General features: G+C 38.6%; 1 protein-coding gene across 1 annotated transcript in view; it reads right to left on the bottom strand.

Moving 5' to 3' along the window:
* LOC131692337 (protein amalgam-like) overlaps positions 1-18,846 on the bottom strand; it is a 402,252-nt gene that overhangs the window by 12,391 nt on the left and 371,015 nt on the right. The window contains exons 4-5 of the mRNA XM_058979317.1: positions 18,624-18,774; positions 8,443-8,597 (exon numbers count right to left, since the gene is read on the bottom strand). Of these exons, the coding sequence (XP_058835300.1) occupies positions 8,443-8,597; positions 18,624-18,774 (306 nt within the window). The remainder of the gene's footprint in view (positions 1-8,442; positions 8,598-18,623; positions 18,775-18,846) is intronic.

Below are 18,846 nucleotides of genomic sequence, written 5' to 3'. Positions count from 1 at the left end.
TCCCACCCTTCCAATTCTACTTTCCCACACCTCCTTGTCCTTTCCTTCCGCTCAGTAAATGATGAAAACACACGGCAAGGCACAAATCCCCGACAACATACGGGGAACGTGCCATTTAAGCCAATATATTCTGATTCCTGATTCCTGATTCGTTGTTTACTCTTCATCAAGAAAGGAAGACATGTTCGGCCTGTCATTATCGTTTTATTTGAACCAGAATGAGAGCAATTTAGAATGCACTTATATAGAGTGTAATGAAAAAAACTAAAGAGGTGCTCTTGAGTCGATTTCCATTGATTGATTGATTTCTTTCTCTCTTTGCTTCCTGATTTTTGATCATCTCTCTTCATTACGAACATCAAAAAAGAACAGGAGACAAAAAACGAAGCATTGTTCAAAAATCGAAACGTATTGTTACTTTCTAAGGCCACTTTCGCAACAAGTGATGTAAAGATGTGTGTGGACAAGTCGGCTGCCACATACTAATTTTAAGATGCAACCAGTCGCAACATTTTAGTCGCTTTCCGAAATTGCCTATTGACTGTACAGTTGCATCGCGTCGTGCGTACACTTTCATGGACACAAATTAGTCATTTTGTGGCATTTTCGTTTTTGACAGTGCACTACACCGGTGTAATAGATGCTTCACTCATTCAAACTTGGGTGTAATAAGTCTATCTTTTTTTTGCACTACACCGGTGTAGAATCAGATAAAAACGAAAACACTATTAGAGAGCGGCCAGCATGTTGCGGGTAGTTGCAACATTCAGAATTGTTATTTCCTCACACAATGCGCACAAATCGTGAAACGCACCGATAAAAAATAGAGCAACACAAATTGCAATGTGCAGATCATCCGCACAACTAGAAACAGGAAAATGAGATCGATGCTCCAAGAGATATTTCGCACAAAGAGTTGCCTTAGAGAGTTACTGTTATGTGATCCCTCTTATTGGCAAACTGGAAGAAAGACGAATTAAATTAAAATGCAAATAAAGTTTCATTTGAAGAAATGTTTTAATATAAAACTGATTTTTTCGGTTATAATTTTCGAGGCTTTTTCAGTTTAACCTGCATCTCTGTAAATTTGACTTTTTTCAGTTTTTGCCCTGTGAAAACGATGAGTGCAAATTTATCACTAGCGAGGAAGTGCTGATTTTTAGAGTCTGCTTAGACTTCTATACAATTCCATCTTTAATGCTCCCACAAATTTATTCAATCTTTTTTTAGCGTCTTCACGTGGGACATGATTATTTAGAGTTGCTGAGATGTATGTTTTTTTCCCGAAATTTTCTTTGACATTTTTTGACGTGGAGAGATTTAACCGTTCACGCGAGACTCGACGAGCTGCTCACTTGTAAGACATTCATTTAAATTAAATTAGTTTAAGCGAAATGAAAATCTTTGTGAAATTTCCAAAAAATCTGTGGAATACCAGAATATTTACAAAAGTCTACAGGAATCTGTCAAATTTTCATAAAAGTTCTCTGTGAAAAAATCGGCACCCAAAAATTGTTAAATGAATCTGTGACAATAAAAAAAAATCTATGAAGGTGGCAACCCTGATTCTGAATGCCCTGAAACTTTAAATGTAGGACTATAAAATAATTGTTACATACTGGCACTCACAGCACAGTACCTTCAGTTGAAGACAGATGAAAACTACACATTATAGCCTGCATGAAAGACATCGGAATGGGATAGGTGAAGAACGCGTTACACTCTAGAAAGACAAATTAATAATGTTCTTTATGCTGTACCTACGCCAGGTTATGGTGAAAGTTTGAACAGTGCTTTTATACACGTTTTACTATAAGGCTCTGATTCTGGAAGGAATGCGAAAACCACATGGCGGCACACACGTTCACCCGTAACGTATTATAATTTATTGTTATTATAGCAGATGGGGTGACATTTATTTGGGATACCGATATTTGAAAGTTTTATAACTATAGTTAGGGGAAACAGCTTTAAATGGTTATTTCGTTGATTACTTTTTTTAGTTTTAGAGTATGTTTTTTTCAAACTTGCGACAGAAAGTGAAACGGCAAACTAAATCATATATGATCTTATATACTCGCTGGTATGGTAAGTAGCCGGACAGCACAGACAGACAACATACGACTTTATGCAAACCACCGTCATTTACCAGAGCGTTGCCGGTGTCGCTGCCACAATCTATTATCCTTAATGAATTATTAGACCATAATCCTTCATAATACACTTTCAGCCGCTTGCAGATTAATGCTCTCATATTTCAACGTAAATTAAATTGAAAGTGCAAATCCTCCCACCCCATATGGAGAAGCGGCACGCGGTGCTGGTGTAGAAGAGCATATCCTCAGTCAACCTATCACCGACAACCCAGCAGCAGCAGCAGCAGCAGCACTCAAGTAGATCCGCTTGCCAGACGGTCGGTAATTCAGTATCACCCTGCTTGGTGGGGTATCTGTTGCTAGTTTCGGTTTATTAGGAAATATGATTAAAGGTAAGAGAATATTCCGAGTTGTACTAACAATGACTTGACGAATATTTGTTCTAAAGTTTTTAATAGAAGAAGCACTTATTTCAATCAATTTATTTTTTTTTTGTTATTGGTAACACTGAAAATGACTTCACCAGAAATTCATGTTTATAGTTACGCGATAACAATATCTTTCTTGTGGCAGAGGTTGCTGTTGATTTTGATTGGTAGTTATACACGGTTGAGACAGAGACGTAAAACTAATTCTGGATCATGCGTTTCAAAATAAGTAAAACTAGCTTACAAACAGTGAATTCGGATCAAAACCGACATTGAATTGAAAATCACAATTTCATTAAACGGGAAATCAATGTACTTTAATGTATTTTTAATCCAATATTGCCGTAAAATAAATATAACATGTAATTTTTTTTTATAAATATTACACGAATGAAAGTGTAAAATCGTAGGGGGAACTGGGCCAATTTGGACCTAGTAAGGGTTAATGAGCTATAGTACTGGAACGTGTCAACCGATTCACAAATAAATATTTTTTTCCTGAAAGCCTGATTAATTGCGCACATTTTTTTTAAGGCGACTTTTTCCGATCTTTTACCGTATTATGTATAAATGGTTCTGCGCAAAAATACATAAAAGGTCCGAATTACCCCAACTCTGTTCCAATTCAGACCACCCATTTCTTATCCTATTTTAACCTAAGCTAAATTTTTACTAAATTTCGAATTGTGAAGTCAAAAGTTCTCTTTGATACATAAAAGTTTGTAGTAAATATACAATCAAAAGTAAGAGCTGGCTCAAATAACCTAAAAATAGGTTATGAGTTATAACGTCAAAATACATCAACCGATTTGCGAAAACTTATGTTTTCCTGAAAGCTCGACCGACTGCGAACACTTTCCTCTGAAACGGTTTTTAGCGATTGCGTATCAGATCGTATATACGACAAAAGGTCCGAATTGGACCAACCCCTATTCTACTATTCACACACTGATTAAACGAACACAGTTGAAAGTCTCGCCCAAAACAAGATATTAAATAAAAGATATTATCCGGCAGATCCAAAATCACGATAATGCACTTGATTTAGTTGATTGTTTTTGCCAACAAAAACCTTGATTTCCGACTTCCACATTTTTCAAAAAAAGTGCTCCGAAACAACATTTGCCCCTAGCGCACGCACACGAAAAGTAAGAACCGCAAAATTTTGTGAGATAGAAGAGAGCTACATGACAGCCATGAAAATGATATATGAAGACTTTTTTTCATTAGGTCCAATCGGCAAATGAGAGCCCTCTTTTTCGCTTTCTCTTTCGCTTATTACTGCGAAACCATAAAACTTTTTAAACATTTATCAGTATGTTTCGAAAGACCAAGGTTTTTACTAGCTTATTATGCATAGAGTTGAAGGGAAATCAGAAAGGTGACGGAGTAATTCGCGGAAAAGAAAGTAAACAAAGAGAGGCTCTCTTTTGCAGATTGGACCTATTGAAAAAAAGTCTTCATACACGCTTTTCATAATATAACCATAGCTGAGAAATAGCTGGGGTCCGAATTGGTCAACTTCTCCCTATGCTTTTTGATGCTCCAATTGAATGAACTGAGTAATTTTCAATCAACTTTTTGATTCAAGCTTTGTATGTTTACATTCGTATTGATTTACATGTCGTTTAAATTTCATTATTTTTTTGTGTGTAGGAAGGAAAACAAATTATTAGTTTTACAAATTATTATTTTAAAATACTTGACGTATGTAGTGGTATGTAGCATCATCATATATCCACGGATTCGTATTGTTTGTATTAACATTGTACAAAACACAGTAGAGCAGCTAGCGTTTCTAAATACGAACTTTATGACATGTGAGCGTTTAGTTTTCACAAATTTTGTATTATAAGTGTTATTTTCTCTATGACACGTTTAAATATTACACGCAGTATAGCATACCAATCATCATTGACTTATAACTTCACTGAGCATGAACTTATTATTATCAGAAGTCTTGAATAATTTAGAAAATCAGGTCGAAAATCACCCTAGATAAAATTCTCGAAAAATCATAATCTTATTTGTTTAACAGTCCTACCAGAAAATCCTTCATATATTATGAAACAAGCCCTAGAAAAAAATGGGATCGAGACGGTTCAATAAGGTGACTCAGAGAAACTCAAAAATGAATAACTTCCACGATTTTCATCAGATTTAAACTAATAACTGCTTAATTTCGTTGATTATTAGCAGGCTTTAAGTTCATCTAAAATATAATTTTTGAAATTACTCCATCTTGCCCAAAATTTTGACCCGACGCTCAATTTACTTTAGAAAATGAGTAAAAATTAAGGGAAAGTTCAACAAACTCGTAAATAACGTCCAGACCATTTGTCACACTAAAACGAATTGTTCAGACGACAGAAAGTACATTCATTAATTTTTAATTTAACATAATAATACATTTTATCGATGCACTACAACCGAAGATATTTGGATTTTACTAAACGTACTTTTTATTTTAAATGTCCATTAATTTTTTTCTGTAACTCGAAAACTGTTCTACTTATTTTTTTGGATCTAATTGCTTGGCATGTTTGCGTTAACCATAAATTGCACATGACTAAAATAGACTCAACACTAATGTCCATTATGCCTAACCTCCAGTATGCCTAACGTCCAGTATGCCTAACGTCCAGTATGCCTAACGTCCATTATGCCTAACGTCCAGTATACCTAACGTCGAGCATGCCCAACGTCCAGTATGTCTATCGTCCAGTATGCCTAACGTCCATTATGCCTAACGTCCAGTATGCCTAACGTCCAGTATGCCTAACGTCCAGAATGCTCAACGTCCAGTATGCCTAACGTCCGGTATGCCTAACGTCCAGTATGCCTAACGTTCAATATGCCTAACGTCCAGTATGCCCAATGTCCAGTATACCTAACGTCCATTATGCCTAACGTCCATTATGCCTAACGTCCAGTATGCCTAACGTCGAGTATGCTTAACGTCCAGTATGCCTAATGTCCAGTACGCCTAACGTCCAGTATGCCGAACGTCCATTATGCCTAACGTCCATTATACTTATTGTCCATTATGCCTAACGTCCATTATGCTTAACGTCCAGTATGCCTAACGTCCATTATGCCTAATGTCCAGTATGCCTAACGTCCAGAATGCCTAACGTCCAGAATGCCTAACGTCCAGTATGCCTAACGTCCAGTATGCCTAACGTCCAGTATGCCTAACGTCCGGTATGCCTAACGTCCAGTATGCCTAACGTCCAGTATGCGTAACACCCAAAGTACTTATGCCTAACGTGTTTATGCCAAACATCGCGCACCCAGATATTGTGCTCTTCACGCTCATCCCAAATTTAAGAATTTTTATGTTTCCGCTACTTCACTCGGGACCAGCGGCTTTCTTCACGAACACAAGTTGTGTTTTATGTATGAATTTATCTCAAAACGAAACGTTTTTTGTATACAAGCTTGCATGAAAAAGTTGTTTGACTTGGTTGCATAATGTTGCCCCTAATGAGACGAAATCTAAACGCAATCCATGACTTAATTACACTGTAATGTTCTGATTCTGAGTGTGTAAATTGCCTGTCCTCCAACACATAGAAATACTTTTTGCAACTAAAACAAAGAAACAAACTCCCCTCCCGCTCTAGCGTACAAAACCTTACGGGCAATGTCTAGTCGCGACTCGAACATACGATGGCTGTCTTATGAGACCAGTGAGCTAAAAACTAGCTGTGAAATAAACATACTAGTCCAACAATATGACCTCACACACTCCTACAGGCCACACTCAAGCCACTCATTCAGAAAGCGTCGAGAAAAACCATCCTCTCAAGTAGCAGGCGGGAAACTCTCATCCCAACAACTGCCTCACAGCTAACGGCTTTATGATGCACCCACAGCTAGAAGCGAGTTATGACAGCAACATTGTTTTTCCTCCTGCTCGTCGTATAATGCCGGACGGTGTCAGTGGGTGGAGCGGCGGGGCAGAGTCCCCGGATCGGGACGGGATTTAGTCCAGGAGGATGCCAACCTCACTCTTAACATGGGGGATTCAATATTCCAACCAAGTGAAAACTGATATTTCCATTATGTTGATTGTGCGCGGACTATTTATGCATGCACCACCCAGAGTTGGAGTACCGGGAACGAGGAATATAACCGGAAAGAGCAGGAATGGAAGCAATAACGGAGACATCGGAAGAATTATGACTAATGATTTTGTTGCAAATATGGTTATAAATTGATAGAGATGGTTACAATTCGATTCAATGAGTGAATAGAGTGTATTTATGGAAAAGTATCATTGTAGTACTGTTCAATTACAAAGATTATATTCATTTTATATGGAGATTACTTCTTTTCTATTTAAGGAAAGTTAAATTGTAAAAGGGAGCCCAATTAAAATGATCCGAGCAGAACGAAAGTGAATGTCAACGTCACGGTCTCTTTATATTTACACTCTAAACTTTTTGCAATTATGTAGAATTGTTTGGAGCTTCGCTTTACCAACTCCGCTGGCAAAGGATTCCGCTAAACCTCGGTTTATCTCGGATAGCGTAAAAAAGAAGGCAAAAAGTAAACGTTGCCCTTTTTCAGCGCACCCCACAATTATTCTTATTGAAGGGTGCTGAGACAGATGGAGAGACACTCGTGCACCAGCAGCGTTACGTGACGCTTATAAGGACGATAGCAGAGGAAAAAAAATACAAGAGGATGCCACTTGAATCTATAACATTCAACTGCCTTGCAGTTTTCACATACCTACACACGACGTCTGGCATTTTAACCACATTCGTAGCCGGGCTCCCATGCCAACCCGTTCCGTGCTTCTAATCCTAGAAACGCCGGAGAATCGAAGGGGTCCCGACCAGGAGTAGATTCCTGCTAAATATTTAGCATCTGATGATGATGACATTTGACTCCTGAGGGGAGCAGCAGCACCACGTTTGGAATGGAATCCCATTTGCGGTTGCCTCTCCTATTTTGGTCCGACAGTTTTGCAAAGTGCTCCATCGAGAAATATCGTTTGACAAACCAACGCAGTAGCATGTTCCCTCTCGGTGAACCGCACGGCGGAGGACTATCATAGTTGAATTCACCCAGATGAACAATATCTAACATCCCGGTGAAGATAATGAAAAAGTAATTAATCCAAAGCCCTTTCCCCGCTTGCTATGTTCCCGAGGCCTTAAACCGCCGTACGCCAAGGCAACCGACACGCCGATGAGAAGGTTATTTGACTTCCACTAAATTAATTGTGATTCACAGAAAAAGTTTCCTTTATGTTTGTTGTTGCTTGCTAGTGCTGCCGTTGCCGTTAATTGCTTTACGAGCGGCATAATTTTCATTTTAAATGAGTAAATGGGTCGCTTCTTCTCGCTCGGAATAGCTCCGCCGCACTCATAATTAAATGGGGTGAGTTATGAGCGATGGGTTGTGCGCGTTCGTTGGCATGGCAGCGGGAACCAGCATCCGTTATTAAGTGTTTAACTTGTTTCAGTCACCTTCCCTCTGGTGGCATATTTTACTGTTTTGTGGCTTACCTGTTTTGTTTGATAACACATTGTTGCAATCAGGCGTTTAGACTTCTGAAGGTTACAGAACAAAGCCAATGACCGAAACCACTTCTAAATGAGGTTGGTACTATTGTAGCTTGACCGTTCCCGGTATTAATTAAGTAAGCAGAATCCTGTCTCGTAATATGCAGGAATAAAATTTTTTTATGACTTTTTTATAGCGCCATAGCAAGCAGTAGCAACACTTATTGGGAATTAAGTAGGTCGCTGCAGCTCTGCGGAAATTCAATCGAAACTAGTGGTGCCAAATTTGTATCTTCCGGTCGGCTGTACCGAACCGGATCTGCATCGCTGGTGGTGCCTACAAGCCTGACGTGTGTTGAGAAGAACATCCCACATACGTATAGTATATAGAGAACTTACCTGCTGCGAATGCTGCTCGGTGGTGCCCAGCTGGGTTGTCTCCTTGTACCAGATCACGTTGGGCGTCGGTTCGGCATGGACGATACACACTAATTGAGCCTCGTGTCCAACACCACTGTGAACGATTTGCTGTTCCACTTCGATTTCGGGTGGATCTGGGTTGGTGAAAAGGGCACACAGGGGAAAAGAATAAAAGAGAGTGTTAGTTTTTAACAATTTCAAAATGGCCGAACCAGAAGAAACCGGATGGATGGAGAGTTACGGGGTGGAATACTCGGAAAGCACGTCGTTGTCAGAGCAGGGTACAATTTATGTGAGCTTGTGGTTAATCTTGTACAAGGCCAGTTCTTTCCCCAGTGGACGGAGCGTTCGGATGTGGAGGTGTTTACAAACTTTTCCTTACGGCACCGGATCCGATTCTGTGGAACGGACTACGATTTAATCACCGAGAGTAGAGGTCAGAATCGGTCCGGTCGGTCGAACGTACACCACCTTTTGGGACATTCGATTTCAACAGAAATCGGACAGAGGGGAAGGGGAAGGGAACCATCGGATGCATTAAATTTAAACTAGACCATTCGAAATGAACAGTGACAGTGACTACATCCTTTCTCGTATATCTTATCACTGAAGTATTTTCATCTTGCCCACCCCACCTCAGAAAAAGGGGTTTCGTGACATGCACGAAAGTGGTCGTTCCATGTATCTATGATAATTCAGCAGTTTGCCAGTTGCCAGGAAAAGTTAACTGATGTGCTCGGCAGGGAAATTTATCGCTCTCTCGGCTCGGTGTGTACGGCCCGTGCTGAACACGCCACGATGAGTTCTCTGTTATGGAAACGGCCATTTAGCCGTTTAGAGCCATTATTATGTTTCCTGGATTTTAGGATTTGGCCAGCTGAAGCTGGCCTGGTATGTTGCTGAATGTGAAACTAATAGAGGTCCTGCGATAGTCCAGTGCGGTGGTTGAGGGTATCTAAATTCCTGTAGCCTTCTGGAGTGGATGTTTTTGCTTTATATCTGTGATAGTGGGTTTTGAGTTTGGATGGTGATATAGTGTACATTTAATAATGTAGACTTGTTTGGCTCAGCCACCGAAAATGTAAATGCACTTTTCATAAACCGGTGGGGTCAGATAGATAAAATTAATTTTACGTACCCGTACGCCATATGATTTGACCAAACTCGTATGGGCAATCATGTTCAGGATGCATTGAAGGTGAACCATCTTTTATAGACAGATAGTTGTATACAGATGTCATTTTTGCTTGAAGTTAGGTTCTAACCCCAGCCGCCGTCAAAATGTATGAACTGACGGCGCTTGGAACCTGCTTCAGTTCAAGCAAGATGGCTAGTTACAAAACAGTTCTCAACACTCATGACCATTTCTTTCCGGCCACTTGTTAAAGGTATGAAAGAGATACTGTAGTTCACGGCAATCAGCTTCTTTCCTTATAACGAGAAATATTTTCAAGTCATCCACAAAACAGCTTCTCTATGCACATTAGAAAAAAAGACACATCATCCACAAACAGTAAAAATAATTAAGAAACAAGGAAGCTGCCTTGAGGAAATCCAGAATTGTTAGAAATGGATGCAGATTAGGCTCTCCCAAAAAAATCGATGTGCGCTTGGTATTTAAAGTACTTTTGTTGAATTGATAAATTTTCTAAAAAAATCATCTGGAGGCTCCGCAATTGCACTTTACGAAATATGACCATTTTTGAGCAAAATGGTCGTATACAAGCGGGATTCGCAACTTTTCGAGGCACGATTATTTTTTATCTTTTTTTATTTTTCTGTGGACCTTAGTCGACAAATTGTATGTAAAAGTTAAAAACGAGTGATATGCTATATTTCTTTTTAGTGGAAAAAAATCAAGTAGAAACTATTTTTACTACCTTTGGACGGGTTAAGAGTTTCAGCGTAAAAACACGTTTTTTTGCGAATTTGTTGTAGAAATTAGGGTGAAACGAATTGATCAAAACTTTTGTACATTATAATGTATCATTTCAACAATATTCTTTATTTTTTCCATGCAAAAATTTCGACAAGTGACTCGGTGACGAAGCTTTTTGTAGAACGTCTTTGGAAACACACGATTTGTGGTGTTTACTACCATCTAAAACTATCTTAATCGATTTATTTCAAACTTTGCAAACACGTAAAAGAAATACCTAACCCCTACGCTGAGTTTTCGGGTTAACTCAATTAAGAGGTTTTTCACTCATCTCAAACAAAAATTGCTATTTTAACGAAAAATTCCGCCATTTTATGACCGTTCGTCACACTACGGCGTGGTGCTGGGAAGGTGTTCTGCGACTCAGACGGAATGAAATACGTTGGAAACGATAACTCAGAGGGCCCTTCGTCACACTCAGGCAGCTTTATTTGAGATTTTGTTTATCTATCTGATCTTATTTCAAAAATAGTTGTTAGGTTGCACTGACTGTTTTACTTTTAATGTCACAAACAGCCATCATATTCACAACACTCAAACTAAAATAAAATAAGTTAAACAAAAATGAACACTAAAATTGTTTCACAAAATATATTATCAATTGTAGTTTTTCGAATACAAAAAGAAGAAATCAATTTCACTTGCTCCATTTTGAGACATTAACATTTGAAAAGGTTGTGTTTTTTATTAATAATGCTCGTAACTATTGAATTAAATGGGTTATCTCAAATCTACTTTCATAATTCATATTCGTCTTGATAACCTCCAAAAGTTTTGTGAATATGTTATTGAAGGAAAATCATTATTCAAAAAGTTATAATAAAAAACAGAAGTTTTTAGGGGTACCCTATCACAAAACATTCTAATAGCTGTACAATTAAAACCATTAAAGTTACAAATATAACGTTCTCAGCAAAGTTGCTTGAAAAAGGTTGTACTACAACTTTGCGGAACACTCGATTAGTCGATCTCTTCTTATTTCGAAGATAATTTTCAGATCACACAAACAATTAAAACCCCCCTAATGCCACCCATCTCAAAAGATGTATCAAAATCATCTTGTAAATAGAATTGTATCCCTAGTTTTAAGATATCTGGGAAATTTCTCAGAAAAACTTGTTTCCCCTTTTGTGTACCAAACTATATTGTTAGTTTTAAGATAACTGTAAAATATTTAGTAAAAATCCTCCTGTTGTATATCAAACTGAATTCCTTGTTTTTAAATTTTTCATAAAAAATCTGTTGCCCCCTCTTTTGTATATCTAATCGTATTTCTAGTTTTAAGATAGCTTAAAAGTTTTCTTCTTTCATAAAAAAATATTTCAACATTGTAACCTCCCAGTTTTAAGATATCCAGTATGTAATATCTAAAGAATTTGGCACCGCCAAGCTATCGTATTTGTACCTATCAAATAAACGAAATGAATAAAAAAGGCATCGATTGACACAGATTACACGGTGCTACAGTGATTTTGTGCTTTTCAAGAGACCCAGTATAGGTTGCAGATCTCATCAAATGCAACACAAAATAGTGCATGAAAAATGTTGTGTACCCTCAAAATCTTGATTTATAGCAAAAAAACGATTTTTCGAAACTTTCGGCATTAAATTTTTTTTGCGCGATTATTTTTCAACCGATTTTAAATTTTGTGAGTGTTTTGGAAAGAAGAAGAAATTTTTTCCAACGGTATGCTATGTTATGTTCTTTTGTTACAAGTACTATGCGGTTCTGGCCTTCTGGGACAACAAGATGAAAGTTATCATTTTTTTCCTATTTTTTTTATTAAAATCATAAAAATTGCTCATTTTTATTAGGAAACGTCTTTGTTTTAATAAAAATTAACTAATTGTTTTAATAAAAATTAGTTAACTCTTAAGGGGTTAGTGAGGTATTGTCTCGCACTATAAGATGCTATAATTATATCTTCCGTTATTTGATCCAATTTCATGTTCAAAGTTCACACACATGCTTTTGAATGTGTACATAATCGAGCAAAAAAAAATCGTTTTTTTGAAAATTTTATATGAGACCGTCCCCTTAAAAGTTCATGTGAGCAAGTTTCTAATTTGGAAAACAATTTATATCTCTGCCATTTTTTAACCAATTTTGATCATAAATAGATCGTTGGATACGGAATTAAATGCTCTCCTTAAATTTTTATTAGAACAAAGACGCTTTCTAATAAAAATGTAGAGCAATTTTCATATTTTTAATGAATAAATAGCAAAATAATGGTAATTTTCATATTGTCGTCCTAAAACTTTTAACAAAAGAACATAACATAGCATATCGTTGGAAAGGTCATTTCTTCTTCTTTCCAAAACACTGTAAAAATTTCAAATCAGTTGAAAAATGACCGCGTAAAAGAATGTTTAGTTCGGCACTAGTCCCGAAAAATCGATTTTTTGATGTAAATCAAGATTTTGAGGGTATATTAATGTGGTTTTGTGCTGTATTTGACCAGACCTACAACCTTTACTTTATCACTTTAAAAGTACATTCAAATATTTTTATTTTGTAGCAACGTGTTATTTGTTCCAAAGACATGAAAGCTCTAGAACAAGTGGTTTAGTCACAAATGTTTTTGTCATCCAAAATTCTGGATTTTGGCCACTGTGCAATGCTCTCACAATATGTTAGTGACACGATGCACAGTGGGGCAGAATGCTACCTTCGACGATCAAAACCTCTAGCGCCCTGGGTAATTGGTATGTATTCTGAAGGATCAAATCTTCAACAAAGTATCTTTGATGAAAATGAGCATTATTTTGACAACTTTGGTTTTGATCTAGATATGTAAAAACTGATCTAGATCAGTTCTAACTTTTGACAGAGACGTTCTATCAAAAAACTTTCTTCGGCAAAGTTGTTTGTTGTGTTATTTTTAGCATATATATCAAATACACTTATACTCTATTCCCTATATGTAGTTGGCGCTACATGAAATTTAAAAAAAATACTCGATAAAATTAATTTAAACATTTGTTTGAGAAAAAATCTCTGAAAGAACTTTTTTTATTTCTAAATCTTCAAAAATATACAATAATGAAATGAAAAAACAATATTTCAAAAAGTGATAAATTTAATCATGACATTTAAAGGATGTTTTCATCATAAATATCAAAAAGAAAATTGTTCCACAAAAATTTGTAATAACCCACGAAGCGGCAGATGGTGGCAGCTCAAATTTTGTTTGTGACTAGTAGAAACTTTTAACTTTATAAGTACGAAGAAAAAAGTGGGACAAGGTGGGGCTTTTTTCTGCAGAGATATGAAGTAAGGAAAATAATATATAATTCACGTGAAATAGTTGCTACACACCTAGAAAAAATCGTGCAAATTTACGTTTCCTGACCTTGACATATACGAGCACCAAAAATGGTCTAGTTTCACGTTTGATTTTAATTTTACATGACGTTGAATTTCGTAAATCACGTAATTTTACTACGCATGTAGCGTTTGTTCTGAATGGTAGTAAGTGTAATTTTATGTCATGGTTATGTTTCGTTATTTCGTGAATTACGGTTTGTTAAATTGTGTCAAGTTTGCAATTACGTCAATTGAGAATTTTTGCGTAACCTAAAGAAATATGTAAATATTTTTTTGCTTTTGAATTCAAATATAATATGTCGGGCTGAGAATAATTTTATGAAGTAATTTTTTCAAATACCTGCTGTGTCTAGTCCTTTCGGCAGTTTTCCAAATTGTAGTTGAGTCATAAGGTAGTGCTTATTCTTTGCAAAAAATGTTTCGTAAGAACGATTTAAATCAATCCATTACCGCTGATTTTTTTTCTCGAAATGTACTAAATGGCGCTTGTAATAAGGTAGCACAACAGCAACGAGTAGTTGCGCGGGAGATGGTTCAAAAACGTACCCCCAATCAAACGCTTATCGGGTGACCTTCGCTGGTACAGCTTTACCAAACTACATCCTCTTGCACAAGGTCCGCCTGCATGTCCGTCTATTTGTACCGTGGGTCATGAATTGCAAAAAGTGTAAACAATTGGGTCAAACAGCCACCCATTGTAACAATAAGGGCCGCTGTGGAAAATGCGATGAGAATCATGTGGATGATTTGAGCCGTAAGAATGCTGAAAAGTGTCCTTACTATGCAGAGACTCTTCATGAGATCTCGGCATGTCCCGCGTACAAACTACGCGGGGATAAACTAAAACTTGCGGAGCGTTCTTTCGCGGAAATGTTAAAGAAAGCTACGCCACCATCTTCAACGAACCGCTATGCTCTCTTGCCTCCTAATGAAGGCGAGGCTGATGACTCACAAGAGGGTACATCTACTAAGGTGTCTAGAAGCTATAGGAAGAGGAGGAATATTTCCTCTCCTAAAGTTCCTTGTAAAGGCAAGAAGGTATCCCTTGATGGGGCTCCGAAAGTGACATCTATTGGAAGTGTTGCAACCAAACCGAAGCAAGTGGTTCCTGGTCTCGGAGGATTAAACTCAGAGAAGGACTTCCCAGCACTTCCCGGAACATCAAAAATCCCAAATGTTCCTCTGTTTCAGTTCGAGAATAATTGCGGCCCTGGAATTATCAAACTCTCGGACATTGTGGACTGGATAATAAAAACTTTCAATATAACTATAATAAAAATAATAAAAACTTTCAATGTAACTACTCAAGAACTTCCTCCGGAGGAAGAGTACAGCTTTTTGGCTGGCTTGATTCTCGACAGCGCGAATCAAGCTCAGACTAAGCCAGTACCCAGCGCGAACATACAAAAAAGTTCTCCTAATTTGTGGTGGGACAAAGAGGGATCAGACGTGTACGCGGAGAAGACCTTTCGGGACGACGGGTTACCCGCTAGCTATCGACAATACGCGACATTAGAAACGTGAATGAAGAGTTTGATGAAAGCCAAGAAACATAGTTACTGGCGCCGGTTCGTTGACGGACCAACGATAGAAGCATCGATGAGTACTCTTTGGGGCACGGCCTGGCGTTTGCGAAACCGAAATAATACCAACGAGATCGTGAAATATTCAAACCGTTGGATATTCGATTTTGCCAAGACGGTTTGTCCGGATTCCGCCCCGGTACAGAAGATAACGCGAACGAAACACCTTTTTCGATGGTGGAGGTTTCACTCGCTCTCTTGTCGTGTAGCAATAAAGTCCCAGGGCCAGACAGAATCAAATTCAACTTGTTGAAGAATCTGCTAAGAGACGCTTGTTGAACTTATTCAATAAGTTTCTTGAGGCTAACATTGTCCCACACGTTTGGAGACAAGTGAAGGTCATCGCCATCCAAAAACCAGGAAAGCCAGCCTCCGACCACAATTCGTATCGACCGACCGCAATGCTGTCCTGTATCCGGAAGTTGTTCGAGAAAATGATCCTATCCCACCTCGACAATTGGGTTGAAGCAAATGGCTTACTGTCAGATACACAATTTGGATTTTGCAAAAGCAAAGGGAAGAAGGATTGTCTTGCGTTGCTATCAACAGAAGTTCAGATAACCTATGCTAACAACGAGCAAATGACATCAGTTTTCTTGGATATTAAGGGGGCTGTTTTTTTCAGTTTTGTATCAACATTCTTTCTGAGAAGCAACACCAGCATGGTCTTGCTACAGCACCCAAAGCTGTCGATCTAGAAGGACCATTACAGGATATCTTGGACAATTTGTCAGCTTGGGCTATAAAGCTGGATATCGGATTCTCCACAGAGCAAACCGAGCTATTTGTTTTTTCTAGGAAACGTCAACCAGTACAACTACAGCTTCTATTAATGGGTCAAACTATCGCTCAGGTCTTGACAGTAAAATATCTAGTGGTCTGGTTCGACTCGAAATGTACTTGGGGATTCCACATTAGGTTTCTGAAACAGATGTGCCAACAAAGGATCAACTTTCTTCGTACACTAACCGGAACATGGTGGTAGTGTCAAACAACGCCACTGTCGGTAATGGAATACGGATGTTTGTGCTTTCGCTCTGCCGCGAACATATATTTCATCAACCTCGAAAGAATTCAGTATCATTGTTTGCGTATTGCCTTAGAGTACATGCAGTCGACCCGTACAATGAGTCTCTATGTCCAGTCGGGCGTTCTCCCGCTGAACAATCGGTTTTGGGAATTCATTCGATGCGATATCTTCGGTGGTGATTGAAAATTTCGAAAGGCTTATCGAGCTTAATTCTCAGACCCGTTTCATGCCCTTGTACTTTGACTACATGGCGCAGAATATTAATCCTTCTTCTTAGAATCCCAATCGTGCCCATTTTTTAAATACTTCTGAATTTACTGTTTTCTTCGACACATCCATGAAAGACGAAATTTGTGGAATGCCGCACCACATACGCCCGCAAGTGGTTCCAAACAATTTTTATAATCAATTCCGAGTTGACTGTTGACTGTTCTTACATGTTTTATACTGATCGATCAAACCTTGAAGGGTCCACTGGCTTCGGTATTTCAAATCAAAAGTTCGTCGCTTGTTACAAACTCAGTGAACCTGCTTCAGTTTACGCTGCAGAATTAGCTACCTTGGAGTACTTGACACATTACCCGCAGACCATTACTTCATCGTTTCGGATAGCCTTAGTTTCATTTGTGCTATTTGCTCGATGAAACATGGAAAGCACTCATCGTATTTTTTTGGGGAAATACGGGAGCTACTGAGTGCTTTATCTGACAAATCCTTCCAGATTACCTTGGTGTGGCGGACTCCTTAGCTAAGGTGGGTGCGAAACTTGGTAAACTTCGTGGAGCAAATGTGAACTAGGAATGTGGCTACATTCGATAGACCCTAAGGTATTGACGAAACCATGGTTCAAGGGGATGGGTGTGGGTCATGACTTCATTCGTGTTATGTTCCGACTTATGGTATATTATTACACGCTGGATGCACATCTCCGGCGTAATGGGCTCGTGGATAGTAAGTATCTGCGCTTGTTGCGATGGCTATCACGATTTCGAGCGCATTGTCTGGGCGTGCACCGAGTACAGTTCCGCCAGGTCTCGGCTAATGAATACCCTTCGGGCCTGAGGTAGACCACCCAACGTCCCGGTTCGAGATGTTATGGCAAGCCGCGATCTCCCCTATAAGTCCCTCATCTATCTGTTCCTAAGATCAATCGATATAAGAATTTAGCCCCACTCTTACTTTTTTCTCGTTCTCAGAAGTCTTCTGTACTGCTTTACGCACCGACTCACGCCGACTACGACGATTCGATAATCTTCAAATCAACATGTGTAACGTATCATATAAACTATTTTGGTTTGATTTCCACTTCCCAGTATAGTCAAAAAAGTCGCAGTCCTGCGAAAAAAATGCCCCAGAAACCTATTGTAGATTATCCCTGGTTATTAACATAGTCCACCGTCAGAGTCGGGAAAAAGCCGATGCCAGCAGAGCTCTACATAGGAGGTAGGCTACATTCCGACCTGAAACAAGATGAATATTTTATGGCTCGGAATGGAGGTACCAACATCACACCCCGTACGGCCTGGTTACTAATAGGATTTATGGCAGCACGAGCTTTCGGGTGGCTATATAGTACATACGAGTGAAACATTGACTGCATTGCTGCTAGACGATATATAAGTTTTTTTTGTGCTGCAAGCTCCTGTAGCATAGAAATCCAGCTGAAATGACTGATTTATAAAATGATAAAACTGCAGAAAGTGGGGCACGATTCAGCTTGAGCTTGAGCATCGTTAAACTTGGGAGAATTTGGGTGATTTTTTTGCAGATTGCTATACTATGTAAATGTAAGTTTTTGTAGAACTTTTGCAAAACAGATTTTTGTTATTGTGAGATGGAGCGTGATCTTGGTGAGAGGAATATTTTTCATAACTATGTGTGACGTTTATGTATACCAAGTTAAATTTGTAGAACGTAGGAAGTTTAAAGAAAATAACATATAGAACTGGAAGATTGTTTAGCGAATCAACTGATTTGATAGTTGCTGAGGTCCTAGAATTTATGCGAATGAAAGAAATACGCAAACTATTCATCAAAGACGGCGATGGATTTTCGCTACAAAAGAATATATTTTGGCATGATTCTTCACATCATACTTAGTCCTGCTGTCCAAAGCCTGCTACTTGTGTCCACGTCTGTCGATGTCACGATAGCAAACCACACCCGCATGATTGAACCCCCTACTCCACCCCAGGAAACTCCATCCTGACGGATGCACAGTACCTAAATTCCTGGCTTCGGCCGAACGCGTGGGTAGGTAAACGGAAATCTACTTACAGAGCACATTGACCACGATTTCCCTGCTGTCCGGTTGGCCGACCCGATTATCGGCGGTGCATTTATAATGCCCACTGGTGTGACGGGTCGCATGCATCACGTCGAACACGTTTCCGGTTTTGTTCGCTTCACCGTTCGGTAGCACGTTGTTCTGCGGGAGATAGAGAAATATATATGGGCAAGGTTAGTAACGGGGTAGAGCTGATACGGACGAAGTTTGAAC

Source organism: Topomyia yanbarensis, chromosome 3 (assembly GCF_030247195.1).
Source record: "Topomyia yanbarensis strain Yona2022 chromosome 3, ASM3024719v1, whole genome shotgun sequence".
Taxonomy (NCBI): domain Eukaryota; kingdom Metazoa; phylum Arthropoda; class Insecta; order Diptera; family Culicidae; genus Topomyia; species Topomyia yanbarensis.
The sequence above is the reverse complement of the archived record's forward strand: the minus strand, read 5'-3'. Positions and strand labels throughout refer to the sequence as shown.